This window comes from Mustela putorius, unplaced genomic scaffold (assembly GCF_011764305.1).
Source record: "Mustela putorius furo isolate JIRA1106 unplaced genomic scaffold, ASM1176430v1.1 tig00537227_pilon_pilon_pilon, whole genome shotgun sequence".
Classification (NCBI taxonomy): Eukaryota; Metazoa; Chordata; class Mammalia; order Carnivora; family Mustelidae; genus Mustela; species Mustela putorius.
Genome location: NW_025422368.1, coordinates 40,101,051 through 40,120,839, shown reverse-complemented (window position 1 = coordinate 40,120,839; position 19,789 = coordinate 40,101,051). Strand labels below are relative to the sequence as shown.

At 35.6% G+C, this 19,789-nt stretch overlaps 1 protein-coding gene across 1 annotated transcript in view; it reads right to left on the bottom strand.

The window, feature by feature from the left end:
- The window catches only part of LEMD3 (LEM domain containing 3), a 78,947-nt gene that overhangs the window by 38,460 nt on the left and 20,698 nt on the right, over positions 1 to 19,789 (bottom strand). The window contains exons 2-4 of the mRNA XM_004752489.3: positions 11,846 to 11,883; positions 8,061 to 8,127; positions 5,547 to 5,614 (exon numbers count right to left, since the gene is read on the bottom strand). Coding sequence (XP_004752546.2) covers positions 5,547 to 5,614; positions 8,061 to 8,127; positions 11,846 to 11,883 — 173 coding nt within the window. The remainder of the gene's footprint in view (positions 1 to 5,546; positions 5,615 to 8,060; positions 8,128 to 11,845; positions 11,884 to 19,789) is intronic.

The following is a 19,789-nucleotide window of genomic DNA, read 5'->3' as shown; positions in this document are numbered from 1 at the left end:
GTTCTCATCTAGGTCAAAACTGAAAATGAAGAAGAGAACAAGATAGGTTGAGAAGACAAATCCTGTAGCATGTTATTAGAAACCTCTTTCCAGAATGACCCAGATTTAATTAAGGAGCACAGAAAAAGAACCAAAATTTATGGGGAAGTTACTATAACAATCAGACACTGAGCAGTTCAGTTTCCCGACCACTCCAACAAGAATTAATAACAGTCCCACTTTCATGCTAAGAAACAGGTACGGAAAGTGAAAGAACTTTACCAAGACACAAAGCTTTTAAACATCAGTGCCAGAATGTGAATCCACATCTAATCTCAGTTATACTGTTTTAACTTAGTCTTTTGGATATCTACATTAAGTAGATTAAGCTAATCTGAATTAAGTTAAAAACAGTCCACATTTCTCTTTTTTAACAAGCACTTCATGGGAAACTCATCACAACTTTGCTGAAAGCCTTAGAACTATACCAGATTCTAGATTTTAAAAAAAAGAAAGAAAGAGGGAGGCAGTGAAATCAGCAAGACAGAACAGATAGCCCCCAGACCATCCTTTCCCCATGGAGACAAAAACTCAGCAACACACAGACCAATTTGCTTTGTAAGAAATCCAGAAACCAGTTAAAAGGCTCCTGCAACCCAAGCAAGTGTGAAAATAGCAGCATGGAAGCCAGAAGGAAAATTGGTAGCCTTCGTTCACCGGAGCCCCATCCAGAAGCACAATGAGGTGCACCGGAAGAAAATTCCCAACTCCTAGCTTATCCTTGAAGAGGGGAAGAAAAGACTGAAACAGAAGACTAATGTTCAGATTTTCTGAGGGGTTACCAGAAGGACTGGTTTCTGTCTTGCCTGAATCTAAGAACTGACAGGTAAGTGGACCAGCCTGGGGGTAGAGAACAAAGGCAGTGGTTTGAACTAGTACCTATTCATTCACCATTGCCCTTCTCCACAGCTCTATGAAGAATGAGTACAAGAAAACCCCAAAGTCTGGCTTCTCCCTGAGGAAAGATAGTGTTGAAGTATGTGTCCAATGTCCCAAGTTCTCAGGGAGCCACCAAAGGGACTGGTTTCTGTATCACCTGTTTCAGAGCACTGAGGAGACCTGACTCAGTCTAAAGGCCTGGGGTTTGCTGAGAATAGAAAAGAGCAGGACAGCTTGCTGCTGCTCCAGAGGACCCACAGTACAACAGACAGACACCAGAGGGAGCAAGAGATTACAAGCTCCTGAAAAAAGAAACCTGCAAAACTTTTTTAGTTGGGAATTTGCACCCACGAAACTAGAGAAGATGGATGCATGCAGAGAAAAGGTTTGAGAGGACCTCAGAATCTCTATCTGAACTCATCGGTGAAGGTCTTCCCCTGCACAAAGGCAGTCTCTAAAGGCTGGAGATATGGCTGTGTCTTCCAATGCGCAGGTCCTGACAAAGTAATAAGGCACATGAAGGAAACAATACCACTGGGCCCAACTAAAGGAACAAAATAAATCTCCAAAAATTGACCCTAAAGGTACTAAGATATATGAACTACCTGACAAAAATTTCAAAAATGTCATAAAGATGTTCAATAAGCCCAGGAAAACAACACATGAATGAAATGAGAATATCAAAAAGAGAGAAAAACTAAAAAACAACTAAATAAATTCTAGAGCTGAAGAATAACTGAACTGAAAAATTCACTAGGTGGGTTCATGGCAGACTTAATCAAGCAGTAGAAAGAATCAAGGCACTCAAAGAGAAGTCATTTGAAACTATCCAGTCAAAGGAACAAAAAGAAAAAACAATGAAGAAGAGTATAGGAAGCTTAGACCAATCTATGCATTATGAAAGTCCCAAAAGGAAGAGAGAGAGAGGAGCAGAAAAAGGCAGAAAACTTTCCAAATCTGGGGAAAGAAATGGACATTCAGATTAAAGAAGCCCAAGACTTTTTTTTTTTTTTTTTTTTTTTTAAGATTTATTTAACACAGAGAGAGAGATCACAAGTAGGCAGAGAGGCAGGGAGAGAGGCGGGGGGAAGGTGGCTCCCTGCTGAACAGAGAGCCAGATGCAAGGCTCGATCCCAGGACCCTGGGATCCTGACCTGAGACAAAAGCAGAGGCTTAACCCACTGAGTCACCCAGGTGCCCCAAAAAGCCCAAGAATTTTTTTTATGGGATATAACAAAAGTAGTATTAAGAGAGAAGTTCACAGTGATAAACAGCTACATTAAGGAAAAAAAAGATCTCAAACAACCTCAAAGAACTAGAAAAAGAATAAACAAAGTCCAAAGTTAGCAGAAGGAAATATTAGAGTAAAAATAAATAAAAGAGAGAATAGAAAAAAATAAGAGTGGGTTTTTTGAGATCAGCAAAACTGAAAAGCCTGGAAAGAAAAAAAGAAAATTCAAAATCAGAAAGAAAAGAGAAGATATTGAGTCTATGTCACAGAAATACAAAGGATCATAAGAGACAACTATGAACAATCAATTGCCAACAAAATGAATAACCTAGAGAAAAAAATAGATAAATTCCTGGAAACATATAACCTACCAAGACTGAATCACAAAGAAACAAACTCTCAACAGACCTATAACTGGTTAGGAGATTCAATCAGTAATCAAAACCTTTCCAACAAGAACCCAGGACTCAATGGCTTCACTGAAGAATTCTACCAAACATCACTAATCCTTCTCAACTTCTTCCAAAAAATTAAGAGAAGGGAACATTTTCACACTCACTTTATGAGGTCAATATTATTCTGATGCCAAAGCCAAACAAAAACACTGTAAGAAATGAAATCCAAATCAATGTCCTTAATGAATCAGGTGCTAAAAATCCTCAACAAAATGCTAGCAAACTGAATTCAAAAGCACATTAAGAGGATCATATACCATGACTAAGTGGGATTTACTCCTGGAATTCAAGGATGGTCCAACATACAAAAAACCAGTAGAAGACCACGCATTGGGGCGCCTGGGTGGCTCAGTGGGTTAAGCCGCTGCCTTTGGCTCAGGTCATGATCCCAGGGTCCTGGGATCGAGCCCCGCATCGGGCTCTCTGCTCAGCAGGGAGCCTGCTTCCTCCTCTCTCTCTGCCTGCCTCTCTGCCTGCTTGTGATCTCTGTCAAATAAATAAATAAAATCTTTAAAAAAAAAAAAAAAGACCACGCATTAACTGAATGAGGATAAAAATCATACGCTCATCTCAAAAGATGCAGAAAAAGCATCTGACAAAATCAATACCTCTTTATGATTAAAAACACTAAACAAAGTAGGAATAGAAGCAAATTACCTCAATATAATAAAGACCAGATATGAAAAGCTCACAGCTAATATCATTTCAACAGTGAAAAACTGGAAGTTTTTCCTTGAAGAATAGGAACAAGGCCAGGATAAGGAAATCCACTGTTGTCATTTCTATTTAATACATAATACTGGAAATCCCAGCTACAGCAATTAGGTAAGGTAAGGAAATAAAAGGTAATCAAATTGGAAAGAAAACAGAAAAATTATCTGTTTAGAGATTACATATTATATACTACAGATTACACATACACACAGAGACACATACTCTTGCTCACTCTCTCTCACACACACAAAACTGTTAGAATAAGCAAACTGAGCAAAGTTTCATGGATAAATAAATAAGCATACAAAAAGAGTTGCGCATTTATACACTAAAAATGAACAATCAGGAACAGAAATTAAGAAAATCCCATTTATAACAACATCAAAAGAATATTTATAAATGAATTTACTAAGGAGGTAAAGACTTGTACACAGAAAACCACAACACACTGCTAAAAGAAATTCAAGACACAAATAAATGGAAAGACATCCCATGCTTATGGATTTAAAGACTTAATATTGTTAAAAAGTCCATGCTACCCAAAGTGCTCTACAGATTCAATGCAATCCTCATCAAAATTCCAACTGCATTTTCTCAGAAATAGAAAAATCAATCCTAAAATTTATATAGAGTCACACAGGATTAGCCAAATAGCCAAAACAATTTCGGGCAAAAACAAAGATGGAGGCCTCACATTTCCTGACTTCAAAGCATATTACAAAGCTACAGTAATCAGAACAGTATGGTACTGCCATTGACAGACATACAGACCAATGATAGAAAATAAAGAAATTAACTCACACATAGTGTAGTTGATTGATCTTCAGCAAGGGTGCTAAGAACACAAATGGGAAAAGGACTATCTCTTTGAAAAATGGTGCTGAGACAACTGGATTTCCTAATGCAAATGAATGAAACGGGACCCTTATCTTACACTACAAAAATCAACTCAACAAATTAAAGACTTAAACTAAAGACATTAAAAGATAAAACTCCTTGAAGAAAAGCTTTATAACATTGGTCTTGGCAATGATTTTTGGGTTACAACACAAAGCACAGGCAACACCACCAACAACAGACAAGACAAATGACATCAAACTAAACAGCTTCTACAAACAAAGAATCAACAGAGTGAAACGGCAACCTAGGGAATGAATGAAAATATTTGCAAGCCACATCCAAAATAAAGAAGGGACTTCTACAACTCAATAACAAAATCAAATAACCTGATTAAAAAATAGGTAAAGTATCTGAATAAACATTTCCCCAAAGACAAACAAATGTCTGATAGGCATTAGAAAAAATGCTCAACATCACTAATCACCAGGGAAGTGCAAACGAAACTGCAGTGACATATTCCTTATACTGGTGAGGATGGCCATCATTAAAAAACAAAACAAAAAAAACAGGTGTTTTTGAGGACGTGGAGAAAAAGGGACCTTTGGAAACTGTCAGTGGGAATGTAAAACAGTATAACCACTACGAAAACCAGCATGGAAGTTCCTCAAAAAATTAAAATGAAACTATCATATGCAATTCCACTTCTAGGTATTTACCCAAAAGAACTGAAAACATGATCTAAAGGACACCTGTACTCCATGTTCACTGCAGCATTATTCATGATCAAGAAGTGGAAACAACAAAAACCTCTCTCTATAGATCAATGGGTAAAGAAAATGTGGGGGTGTGGGGAGGGGTGTGTGTGCACGCGCACGCTCACGCGCGTGTAATATTACTCAGCCATAAAAAAAAATTCCTGCGCATCTTAACACTTAACACTCGTCCACCTTAAAACTATGTACCCTTCCTTTTATATAGTAATTCCTAAAAGATTACATACAGTAGTTTAGAAAATTCATCTGCGAATTCTCTTAGTACCCTGAGATGACATTAATCTAGAGCAGAAGATTTAAAATAAATGACAATGGTTAGATGCTTACTTTCTTTCTTACATGCTACTTACCAATCTCAATTTCAAACAAACAGTTGTTTGTATGTACCTGTTTGTACCCTGTCCAAATTAATTTTATGAGAGAATATTCTAAAACAAACTAAAACAAAACACGTTCAGTAATTCTGCTTTCTCTTTCTGTTCACATTACACCAAACAACACGCCCAAGTTTGTAACAGTACAATTAAAGAAATCAAATGGTACTTTTGTACAAGTTGTAATAATTTATATAAACTTAAAGAATATAGCTATTAAAATTCCAATTGTACTGCTTACTTTTAAATATGCAGCTGCCTCTTGGACAGAAAGTGTTCTCTGACTAGAACTGCCACATTCATGATCTCCTGGAAAGATTAGCATATTATTAATTTTGAATCAGTACCATGTGAAAGAGAAGAAAACAAACATGATTAATCAAAATATTTTCAAATTACAAAATTAAAGGTCATATTTTATCATCAATAAAGAAAGAAGATAAATACTACTTAATTTCCTATAAAAAAAAATCCAGTAGGTAATATAAACAAACAATTATCTTTACATAAACCACAATCTTTAAATGCACTTCTAACCAGTCCAGGTAGGAACACGTCTTCTATTTTCAACTAAATCATTGGCCAGAATAGGAATCATGTCACACTGATGCCTTTCCACAGATCTTGGCACACAGAAGGTTCCCCAGAGATTTACTGTTTTTCAAGAGAGGAAATTCATCTTGGTAACTTATACATCTATTACGAAAGCTAATAGTTCAAGGATTCAAATACGTTTGAATTAAAATGTACATTCTGTGTATAAAGATAGCACTATGCCTATCTTTAGCAAGGTATGTGCATGCCTTAAAAATTATTATAACACAGATCAACAGGGAAATAAGATAGAAACTTCTTCCTATGATCTGGTTTCTACAAAGAAATGCAGTACATACAAAACCACATTTTCCCCTTCTCACAACTATTTATAAAAGACTCCAAAGCCTTTTCTTTCAGGTTGATCTGTGGTTATTAGAAATCAATTTCCTTATACCGAACTTCAATTATAAGTTCCTTCTGCCCTGTTTCTCTTCAAATGGTTTTTTTTCTTAATTTTTTTAACATGAAAGTATGATAGTTCAAGTAAAGTCCTTGATAAATTTTCCTACTATAAAAGTAGCCATATTCCTATTATCAGCCTTGTGCAGTCAGATTTTAATGGTCATAGTCATAAAAAAGGAAGAAATACCTATTAAATAAACAAGTAAAAGTCTTCAAACTTTATGATGCATCCTCCAAGATTCAGTTTCCACAGATCTACCACAGGGGTTGGCAAACCATGGCCTATAGCCAAATCTGCCCTACTGCTGTTTTTTTTATAAATGGGGTTTTATTGGAACACAGCCATACTCATTCATTTACCTATTATTTATGGCTGCTTTCATGCTATCATGGCAGAATTCAGTAACTCTTACAGAAACAACTCTGAACAGAAAGCCCAAAAAACTTAATATCTGGCCCCTTCACAGAAAAAAGTTTGCTGACCCCTGCCCTAGAGGAAGAAGTGTGTACCTTTAAAAGTACCCCAGAGTATGCCAATCAAGTACACTACATAAAACAATGCCATAGAGGCGCCTGGGTGGCTCAGTGGGTTAAGGCTCTGCCTTTGGCTCAGGTCATGATCCCAGGGTCCTGGGATCAAGACTTCATCGTGCTCTCTGCTCAGCAGGGAGCCTGCTTCCTCCTCTCTCTCTCTGCCTGCCTCTCTGCCTACTTCTGGTCTCTGTCAAATAAATAAATAAAATCTTAAAAAACAAACAAACAAAAAAACACGCCATAGAGACAGCTGTAGAAGCCTGTGATAGCCAACATCTGGTATTCCCAGCCAGAGCATATACTTAACCTATTTCTGCATACCACAGCACAACAAATAAATGTCATGAGCTTGCAGTAAATGAATACGATAATAAGTCAGTTAATGTAAAAAAGGCTTTTAGTGATATACAAAGAATTATGAGCATAAAAAAACTGACCAGAGTTAAGGATCCATGCCCCCCTCAAAAAAAAAAAAAAAACACACAAAGGCTGATATGAGGATGGGGAACTAAAAGGATCTCAAATGCATCCATTCGACTAAAAAACTTCCATATCTACCTTCTACCAGTGATCTTATTTCTACAAAAGGATCTGCTACATACGAAAGTTTAGAAAACCATACCTTTTTTTTCTGTAGCTTCTTTAACAAAAAGATAATACAAATCTCTTCTTTTAGATTATATGTGAAATAAGAATAACTAAAAAAAGCTAAGGTAATAAGCAGGTAAGCTGCTACTACAGCTTATAGATGTTAAAAGACTTACTAAGAGCAGAATATGAAGAAAATGCAAAGAATCTGTAGAAAAAAATTCTAGAATATATTTATTTTATCCCAGGAAATGATACCTTATCAATCAGCAAAGGAAAATCTGCACTTTTACATTTAATCTAGGGTTTCAGGTAATTTACTGCTTATCCAATTTAACTGATATGTAAGCTTTCAAAATTTGTTATTACTATTAATGCAATAAAAAAATTTGATTGACTTTAGAATTATATAATATATATTTCATCTAATACATATGGGCAGGCAGGAAAAAGGCCTTAATTAAATATATCTATAAAATAAAAACTACTCCATATAAGTAACAAAAACATCTAAAGAGAAAATCCACAAAGATAACACAAGACTTGGGAAAACTATTTCTACTGATATAGCATGCTATATATATAAATTAATTTTCAAAACACTTTTAGACATTATAAATATTAAAACAATTACCTGCAAGCTGTGCCAATCGATCATGAAGCTTATATAAAGTGTTCATCAGAAGATTTTTCTTACTTTCCTAAAAGTAAAAGGAATTATAAAATACATAATTCAAAAACATGTACCAAATTATTTTATTTTAAAAAAACAGTAAATAATTTATAATCATAGAAGCTACATAATCCAAAGACAAATTCACATTTAAAGAATGGCTACCATATTTAAAAAAAAAAAAAAAAAAAACCAGGGCGCCTGGGTGGCTCAGTGGGTTAAAGCCTCTGCTTTTGGCTCAGGGCATGATCCCAGGGTCCTGGGATCAAGCCCCTCATTGGCTTTCTGCTCAGCAGGGAACCTGTTTCCTCCTCTCTCTCTGCCTGCCTCTCTGCCTACTTGTGATCTCTGTCTGTCAAATAAATAAATAAAATCTTAAAAAAAAAAAGGGTATTAAAAAAATAAAAAACATTGGAATCTAAATCATCACTCTAAACACTTTATTTTCTTGAGGACTGACAGAGAAATTGGCATAAGGTTAATGCTAAAAAAGGTCTATGTACAACAAACTCCCCCAAACACCAAAGCAAAGCTCCCAATCCTCCTTTATATGATACAAACTTATATATATTGTTCTTATGAGATTTCAAGGCTGCCCTTCATGTTTTGTCTTAATCTGATTCAGCCACACAGTAAGGGAATCCGTATTGACACTTTGATCATCAACCTCTCCTAGCTCCCCAAAAGTGGTCCTGTATAAATTTACGAACCACTAAAGCAAAGTAAACATTTAATGAGTATCTAGTAATAGGAGTTAAGAACTCTTCTCAGCAAAGCAAGAGGCCCAGTAAAAAGATGGTTCCTGCTCTCAAGGGCAAAAAACATACTTAAGTGCTAAAGCTGCAAACAAAGCATAATATAAATACAGAAGAGAGAGGGAAGGGAAGATCCATTTATGGAAGAGAGAATATTTGAGTTGGGCTTCACAGAGAGAACAGAATTGACTAGCATTCTAGGCAGAAGAAACAGTATGATGAGCAAAGGCATAAAGGAACTGGTTATGTTTCTTACATAACCAGCCGCCTATTTTGATTCAGCACGCTACTGGAAAATAGTTTGGGATCGACTGCTACAAACAAGACAAAGAGTTTGACTTCATTCTAAAAACTCTGGAGGAGGAAAATAAAACAAACTTGTGCATCAGGAATAGTACTCTGAACATATGAAAGAAAACCAGAGAGGAGACCATTGCAATGTCTAAGTGCCCGCCAAGTAGCGGAAGGCAATGAGACACTCAGCGTTTTTTCTCCCTCAACTCTTTCAAGCAGATTCTGAATTAAGCCAAACCTTATCTTCTTCTAAGTTTAAAAATCCCAATTGTTAAGCATCAGACATCAAAAAGTAACTGCTTGGGCTGAAAGTCAGGATTCTGAAAGCTATGCATTTGTGATATATGAAACCACAAATCATTGTTAATAAAGATGTTCAATATAATAAGATGAGAAAGAGTTCTAATGATAGTACAGCTTGTGGACTCGATATATAAAACCAAGATAAATCTGATTAAGCTTTGGAATTAAAGTAGCCAAGAGTTTTGAAGTTTATTTCCTCCCTTATCTGGAAAAGGGGCCAATTTCCTTTTCTTTCATATGTCCTGATCACACACATTCTCACTCCTCCCCTTTCAAAAACAAAACTAAATCCAAAAATTTTGACACCTGGGCTCTGTAATTACATCTCTAATGAACACCAGAGGCCTGGAAATAAACTTTATCTTTTGATTCACAGATATTAACACTGGACTAGATAAGTAGAAAAAAATAACAAAACCTAATCAAATGTAATTGAATCCCATAAGACAATAAACATATTGTTAAATTCTCACATAGAGAATTTAAGCACCCAAAAAGCTAAACTATAATTTTTCAAAAATTATTTTTCTAACGGCAAGTGATTCAAAATGACCATCTTTATATTACAAGGGTCCCAAGTGCATGATCAACTAAATTATGATCTAAATAGTTTTTATGTAGTATGTTATTAATGTGATCAATTTTGAGGAAGAAAAAGAAAAGCTTTGGTTCAGTTACCTTTAGCACCAATATGTTAAACTAGAAATAAATCTGAAAAACATGTAAGTTAAATTTAAAAGTTACATCCTTATAGAAAACTTATATTGGCTTATAGTTTCATTACAGTCATTTTCTATTCTGACTGCTTTTCCAATTGTGTCCTAAAATTCAGCTTAAAAGGTATCTCATGCTGGCCTTCATAATCACCCTGAAAACCAGTTTAAAGTTCTACAAATAAATCCATACTTAAAGTAAGCTTTCAAGTAACGCTTTATTAAACAAAAATGATTTTATACTGTAATTTGAAATAGCTACCTTTCAGCTATCTATTTTGGTAAGGTCCAGATCTTCTTTTTAATAAGCCATACCATTCTCTGAAGCAAAGTTCTCATTCTTGGGTGGATAAAAATCAAACTATAGGGCAATTTTCCCAAATTCTCTCATATGTTGTCACCTTTAAATAGTTCCTCCTAGGGGCGCCTGGGTGGCTCAGTGGGTTAAGGCCTCTGCCTTCGGCTCAGGTCATGATCCCAGGACCCTGGGATCGAGCCCCGCATCGGGCTGTCTGCTCCGCGGAGAGCCTGCTTCCTCCTCTCTCTCTCTGCCTGCCTCTCTGCCTACTTATGATCTCTATCTGTCAAATAAATAAATAAAAATCTTAAAAAAAAAAAATAGTTCCTCCTATTCTCAGCCAATTTTCTCAAGGAAATTTTCAACTGTTTGTATTAAGTCTCTCATTAAATGATAATAATGGATTTTCAACACTTAGCATGGTGCCTGGCACAGAACAAGCACTTAATATAAGTGAAGCATCATTATCTACATTACAATTATTACTATTATTTAGAGGTTCAGACCTTCAGTTTCTCCCATGGGGAAAATTATATAAAAGAAAATAAGGTCTTGTATTTCCAATATACAATGAGTATAATGTATGGATTTAAATGATGATGCCAACTGTAACTTTATATTTAATATCGAACTGATAAAATCAACCTTTTTTAAAACAAGTATCATCACAATAGAATATTACTAAACATAAACATAGTCAATACAAAATTCCACTCTAACAATCTAAAGTAATATTCTATGGATTTGATTACACATTATTACATATCCTTTAAGCACAACAAATAATGTTTTATATACAGGTCTATACTACTGTCAATTCCTACAGTAAATTAATAACTAATTGTGCACTATAATATAAGCTCAAATACCCTAACCTTTGAAGTGCCTTTAATGATGGTAAGTGAAAAATATTTTCAGGTGAGTAAAACTTAGGTTAAAATTAGTATTACAGATCCTTTAAATTAAAAGAAAAGGAATCATAAAGAGGTAGCCCAAGAATCATGTTTCTTTCTAAATCCTCTGCCTTCCTGATGGTTGAATAGGCATACCTATGAACAAAAGATCCAGAGAGACAAGGTGGGGCAAAGAGAACAAAAATTGTCAAGAATATCCAGCAACTTAAACAGGCATACCTCTAAAGGTTAAGACCTGATCCCCAGATAACATACCAATACCATTTCACTTGGCAGTTGACTTTTACCTTAAGGTGATAAATAATTCAGCTCTTAGGAGAAAATCTATTTCAGATTTAATTATATTATCATTAAAGAATACTCAGTTTAAGAGAACTCTTAAATTAGCATTTTTTAGTTGACAGTCATCCTAATACTTTTATCATATAAAACATGAGATAAAATATCAGTATTATGATCTTCTACTTACTTGTATTTTTCCAAATGTTCCATCAAATGGGTTTTTTACTATCAAGGAAAGAAAAAAAGAGAACTATTAGCATCATTTGAGAAAGAGAATGAGAATCCCCCTAAACAAGCCCTCTGAAATGCCAGCACGTACTCTGCTAAAACTGAATTTAACACACAAACAAAATGTAAACAAACTGATGATAATAAAAGTCAGGGAAGTAATTTTTGAGACTTACTGTATTCACCCATTCTTACTTTGAACATGTGATTTTCTCTATAATAACTGAGAGCAGTGCTCTGGTGTGTATGAATATCTGGGTTCAAGTCCCAGGTCCATCACTCACTAGTAAGCAACATGACCATGAACTAACATCTACTACTAAGCTACCCTAAGTTGTAGTTCCTTCTCCTATAAAGAAAGGACGTAACAATGATACCTACCTCATAGAGCTGTTGTAACGATTAAATGAGATAAACCATATAAAATACTTGCCTTAGTGTCAAGCACTTAATACATGTTACCTATTACCGTTACTGACCACATTGCTTCTACCAAACTCGTTTTCTCAAAATACAGACTGAAAGCAGTTACTACTTAAGGAAATCTACAAGATGCTTTTTAAAACTAAATTCTTTCAAAATACTTCTAATGATTTAAAAAAAACTTCCTACTCACTGCTAACATCTGGAAAATTGGCAAGAAATAAGAAATAAATATAGATCAAAGTAGCTAAGAACTGTCTCGGGATTAAATAATTTTGTATTGCCACTATATATTATAAAAAGGATTTAACACGTTCCATCTAACTCCCCTGTACCCAACTCCTCTAAAAAAGATACAAACAAGGGGCGCCTGGGTGGCTGAGGTTAAAGTCTCTGCCTTCTGCTCAGGTCATGATCCCAGGGTCCTGGGATCAAGCCCCACATCGGGCTCTCTGCTCTGCCGAGCGCCTGCTTCCTTCTCTCTCTCTGCCTGCCTCCCTGCCTAGTTGTGATCTCTCTCTCTCTATCAAATAAATAAATAAAATCTTTAAAAAAAAAAAAAGATACAAACAAGTTTACAGCTAAACGTGTAGTATCTCTCATGGTTATTATTTAGAATCTCCTCCTTATCAGCTATTTGAAAATTAATGCAAAAATATTCAGACCTTTCAGATACCTGGATATCTACAATCCAGGTCACAACTAAGACTAACTGAGCCTACAAAGTAGTTCACGCTGACCAGGTTTCTTTTCTGAGGTTCTTTTCTATTTTTATTGAGAAAACAGGAAGTCCCATAGGAACCAGGAACTGCCTGATTCTAAGAAAGTTTCATTTGAGAAACCAGTTTAACAAGGTACAAAAAAGAGCAAGGAAAAATGTATCCTGAGATCATCTAAAGGGATTTTGCTAATGGATTTTTAGGCATTTTTCTAGAGTAACAGGGTTTTAATGCTGGAAAAGAAAAATTTTTGAATGATAGAAGATCAAAAGTACTCAGTAGGGGACTAGGAAGAAGAAAAAATATAGTTTAAAGATTAAATAAAATGTTATGAATCATAATAGGCTTATACTAAAAAGATACTTTTTAATAACATTAATTTTTATTAATGTAAAATTGAACAATTTAAAATAAAGCTATATTAAGTACAATATATTACAGAAAATGGCTTGATAATCTATTTAAAATAAACTGGTCATACAATACCAGAACAACAAGGATTTTATTTGCCTTTTATAAGAGTAACTCCAAAAAATATTAAAACATGCAATTCTAAAAAACAGGTTTTAATGTTTATGAAGAAAGGCCACAATAGCCTTATTTTTTTGACCGTATACAAAATCATTTTTTGTCAAGAATATTAAATGGAAAACTAACTCTTCAAGTATCTCTATGAAAGTATTACCATCGATTGTGGATGTTCTCCCACTAGAATGTCCCACTGTGAATTTCTCACTACAGGGACCATGTGTCATGCATATTTGTGTGCTGGAAGCCAAGCACAGCACTATACATACAATTAGTGCTCAAAAAGTTCTTCTGGCTGTGCTATCTAGGTTAAATCCCACTGCTTTATTCTACCTTGCATATTAATACTGCAGAAGGCTGCGAAAGGTAAGCTCCAAGCAACTTGCGGTGGGGGGTGAAGGGGACAGGATAACAAAGAAAGCTATAGAGAAGAACAAATATTCTGCTGAAAGAATTGCTCTGCCCTTTATATCCTGCTAGATGTCTGCCTCTTGTCTAACGGGATGAGATACCTGATAGTGTATCTTAAAAACCAGTACACACCTTATGTCAAAAAAATTTTTCCCCAATTTCCTATGACAACCACCAGTATTTCACAGCATAACCAGCTATAAAAATCACAAAAAATAAAAGAGCACTCATTAAAAAGGACATAATGAAACATGTATGATGAATAGCAAAATTAAAAGGACTTTATCACGAATTACAAAATATTTGAATACATCAAAATGCACAGTGTAGATTCATGGCAATACTGGGAAAATAACTAATTTCATTGTGGGGAATGTACCTAAGCACTTGTCTTCAAAGTCTTTTGTTCATAGTATTACAGTTTTTTCCTTGATTAGTTTCCTCATTGAGCACTGCACTTTTTCTTTTTACACTAAAATATCTTCCTTAAGAGAGATAACAGTTCATAAATACTAGGATGTATATTTGTAAATAAGCTTCATATTATGTTGTGACAGACTTTTATGGTGTTGTTTGTTCTTGGCATACTGTGACATATCTGCTGATAGACATTCCAAAATTTATGGGAAATATGGGTTCAAAACTCTGCACCACTGTATAGACCATGATGAGGGATAACTAAGATTTAGAAACATAAAAATGGGACTACTGGGTCAATGGAGAAATCAAACTAAACTGTCAAACCAAACTGTCAACCAGTTATTTATCTTTTATGGCAAAATTACCGTGTAATCAAAATGCTTGCTGTAAAGATGCTTATAGCAAAACTACCTAGAACCACAACTGTCACCTATTAAATTAACAGACCTACTAAGTTAACAAGTAGCCTTGAGATTAAGTTATATAAAGGAAACTCCATCTAAAAATAGCAAGTCTAAAAAAAACAAAAGCCCTCATTTATAAAACCAGCATCTTTTTCCTAAGATTTTTTCTTATTTTTAAGTAATCTCTACACCCAGCAAGGGGCTTTAAACTCACGATCCTGAGATCAAGAGTCTTGTGCTCAACCAACTGAGCCAGCCATGCATCCTTAATAACAGCATCTTTATACATCTAACTTTTCTTCCCCCAAATCACTTCAGTATTTCTAACACCACATGTTAGTAACTTTTATTTTGTCCAAATTGCCTGTAATATTTAATGAAAACCACCCCTAGTGAAAATATACCCCCCCAATCCACCCCCACCACCAAGTTGGCATTTATAGAGAAGAAACCATATTCCAAAAGCATCCCGCAGCAAAAAAAGTGCCACCTCATTTACAAGCTTCTTTTCTAGGCATGGACCTAAGAGTAAATTATAGTTCTTATCCCTTACCCTAAAGCAATGATAACACCACACTGATACTACAAACTTTCCTCTTCTGTCCCCAATCAGCACAACCTTGAAGCCACTGCAGCCTTAGTGCTGTCCCTCCTTCATATCCTACACCGCCAACAGCTTCTCTTAACTGTTTCCTTTTTTTCCTCAAATCCTTCTGGTTTCACCATTTCTCCTTCAATTTTTTTGTTCAGATTATTTCAAACCGCAAATACGCCAAACTTTTCTTTGTAAATGTCCTTAATATTTTGACTTCTCCTCCCTTTAAACTACCCTAATGACTATAAAAATCAAGTTCCTAAAAATGTTTCCTTAATTATACTACTACATCCCTCAAAATCGTCAAATGATTTCCCATCAGATTTTGTTTCAAGGAAGTAATTCTAACTTTGTGATACTCTCCTATGTACTCAGACACACTGCTGACATTCCTTCTCCAAACCTCTCTTTCACATCAATTCAAAAAATGTTATAGTTTTACTGATTCTTTGTTAACTTTTTTCATTTTCTTACACTGAGATCCAATTCATTAACCATTACAAATGCCCAGATAAAAAGGAAAAAATTAAGTGTATCAACCTATAAACGTATTCACAAATATATGTCTAATGTTGATCAAATAAATTGCTATTTTCCTGAGAAAGACTCCATTTTGGTCACTCAATGGCAGTAAAAAGAAAAGCCTGTGTGTGCCCAAAGTTCACAATTCAAAAAGAAAAACGTTTTCATTTAATAATTACTTATTGAGTACTTTGTGCTAGGCATTGGAAATGTGACAATAAATTTTAAAAATCCCTACCCTCAAGGAGCTTATGTTAGAAGAGACAATGTACAAATACATTTTAAAAATATATGGAAGGCAAATGGTTCTCAGCACTTTGGAGGCAAAACAACAGGAAAGGAGCTTGGTGCGAGGGAGGAAAGCAGTATTAAATAAGATGGTCAAAGAAGGCCATACTAAAAAGACTGCACTTGAAGAGAAACCTGAAGGAACACAGGTGACAAGCCTTATGGATAACCTGAAAGATGTTTACAGACCGAAAGAACAAGTATACAGGCTTTGAAGTGATAGCATGCTTGCCATATTATTCCCAGAAATGTAACAGAGTGGGGAGGGCAAACAGCAAGAAATGCAGTCAAACCAGTAAGATTATTTACAGGAGTCAGTAGGTACAGATAATGTAAGGGACCTTGGTGACTCATTTATATTACTCTGAGCAGGAAACCTCACAGAATTCATTTTATTCAGCTTACGCTAAAAAAAAAAAAAAAAAAAAAAAAAAAAAAAAGCCCATGTAATAAGGATTGGGACTAGTCTCTACAGTTAAGTTTAAGAATCCTAAGCATTTAGACAATAAATGATCTGCTGTTCAAGACTCAGGAAAACCGAGGAAACAGAACACACAGGGTGTTTTCCTTGCTCCAGAAAACTGACTCCCAACTTCAGTCAGCCTCAACATTCTTCTGTTCTGAATATTTCAAACTATCATCAATTATCAATCAGTATACAAAATATTCTGCCAGGAGGAACTAAACATTTTTCTAAAGACATACAAATAACCAACAAGTACATGATGCTCAATATCACTAATCATCAGGGAAATGCAAATTAAAATCACGTGAGGTATCACCTCACACCTGTTAGAATGGCCACCTTCAAAAAGATGAGGTAACAAGTATCTGTGACGATGTGGAGAAAATGGAATTTTGTGCACAGCTGGTGAGATATAAATTGATGCAGCCACTTTGGAAAACAGTACGAAGGTTCCCCCCAAAATTAAAAATAGAACCAACATATAATCCAGCTAATCCCACTACCAGATATATATAACCAAAGTAAATGAAAACAGGATCTTGAGGAGATCTCTGCCCACCCATGTCCACTACAGCACTCTTCCCAACAGCCAAGATATGGAAACAACCTAACTGTCCATCAACAGATGAATAGATGAAGATGCAGTACATGTGTGTGTGTGTGCACATGTTTGTGTGTGTGTGTTTGTGTGTGCGTGTGTGTACTCTCGCAAAATGGAATATTCCTTGGTCACCACAAAGAAGGAAATCCTTCCATTTGTAACATGGATGGATCTTCATGGCACTACGCTAAGTGAAATCAAGTCTGACAGAGAAAGACAAATACTGTAAGATATCATTTATACGTGGGATCCAAAAAAGTCAAACCCAGAAAAGAGTAGAGTGGTGGTTAGCAGCAGCTGGGTAGTTTGACAAACAGGGACTACTGAGGATATACATTGCAGGTATGAGATCAACAAGTTCTGGGGATCTAATGCATAGCTTGGTGACTATAGCTAATAATACAGCAAGTTGCTAAGAGAATAGATCTTAAATGTTCTCAGCACACACACAAAAGTGGTAACTATGTGACAGGATGGAGGTGTTAGCTAATGCTATGGTAGCAATCATTTTTGCAATACATAAATATATCAAATCAACACACTGTATACCTTAAACATACACACTGTTATGTGCCAATTATATTTCAGTAGAGCCGAAAAAATGTTCTGCCAAAAAGACACCAAGCCTTCAATCCTTCTGGTCTTCTTGAATCCTGTTTCTCCTCCTTCATTCGTCAAGGTCCTGCGTGCAGCTCTGCTAGAGCTGTGAAGGATGCCTAACTACTGCAGCTCACTGTGACCTTCCCCTTCTCAGAACCCCAATGCATTTACTGTCAGTATCTCTGCTAACTTTTATTATAATTTAACTATTTGCTGTTTGTTTCCTCCCACAACAAGACTACGAAATCTCTACCTATCTCAATGCCTCACAGACATCTGATGCTAAATATATTCTGAATGAACAGCAGCTTGAAGGCACACTGCAGTCTCCTAGAATAACAGCTGCACTGTGCCAGAGGGATACCATAATCCTGATTACTCTACAACCTTTTCCTTTGAATAAGAAGGAAATTATATTTATTAATCTTTTGGTAGATTCCAGGAATACTGATGCCATGTACTCAGGAGGTAACTTCTACCACTATTTTAAAGCAGGTATTACTTCCACTTTTATGGACAGAAAAATAGATGCATGATAAGGTTAGGTTGCTTCCTGGCAGGAAACACAGTTGGTTTTTTTTTGTTTGTTTGTTTTTGTTTGTTTGTTTGTTTTTTAAAGATTTCATTTATTTATTTACAGACAGAGATCACAAGTAGGCAGAGAGGCACGCAGAGAGAAAGAGAGGAGGAAGCGGGCTCCCTGCTGAGCAGAGAGCCTGATGTGGGGCTGGATCCCAGGACGCCGAGATCATGACCTGAGCTGAAGGCAGAGGCTTAATCCACTGAGCGAGCCACCCAGGTGCCCCAGGAAACACAGTTTTAAAAGCTGGGATCCAAACCTACATCTGACTCCAAAGCCTACTTTCTTTTCATTATATAAAAAACAACTACACAAAAGAAAATATTTGTTCTATTTAGTTTAAGGAAGGCATTCTCCTCTAGAACTTTCTCTAGATATGGAATTATTAAACTTCAATCTCCTTATGATGTAATGCATGAAAAAATGTCCAAAATGAGGATGAGGAGAAGACACTGCTGTTGGAGAATACACTGTTATCTCTTAGATATGCAAAATTCTTCAAAACCAAGCTCTCTAACTGTAGTCTAGGCAAAGATTTTCCATGATCTATCAAAGTATAAAGTGACCCACGGCCAACAGGGGCAGCATTAGTCACTCTCCTCTGTGCTGCCACAGCACTTGGTTCATAAGACTACTATAAAACTTATCAGAAGGCATCAGTTAAAAAAAAAAAAGTCATAATTTTCTGACTTACAACTACATCTAAACAACAATTTGGCTTCATCTTTCAACAAGATATTCATAGAGATACATCAAGTGCCTATTATGTGGCAGACAGAGATTAGGTAGTTTCAGGTGATTAAAAATAAAAATATGTAAGCCCTGTCCTCTGGGCTGGAGAGCAGTAGCTGTAGACATGCACTTTCAAAGTCAGTCTCTCATAATTTTTAAACTCTATGACCTTAAGGCTGGTTTTAGTCTTTGGAAACTTCCAAGTCATCTAGACACAGTGAAATTCAACTACCTAAATGACCAATTATCTCTAAGTTGCACCCTTTTGTAAACAGACATTGAAGTTCTCAAATCCCATATTCTAGCTTTAGTGGCTTAAACAGAGCATGATTATATGCGAAGAAATGGGGAGTAGGGGGCAAATGTTTCCAACAGCTGCAGAACACTGCACCTGTGTGTGCAGCAAACTCTTCTGCATTTCACCATCAGCCAGACTGATCTAAAAATGGACAGGGTGAACAAGGCAGCACATTCTTTTGCAACATAGCCCATTGCCCATTTGTTCTCTGAAAGTTCTCCAATTGTTTCATAGCTCTATTAAATAAACAGTCATTCTAAAATACAGGAACAGTTTATGTCAAGTATACTTAATAAATTACTCTAAATATTCATAT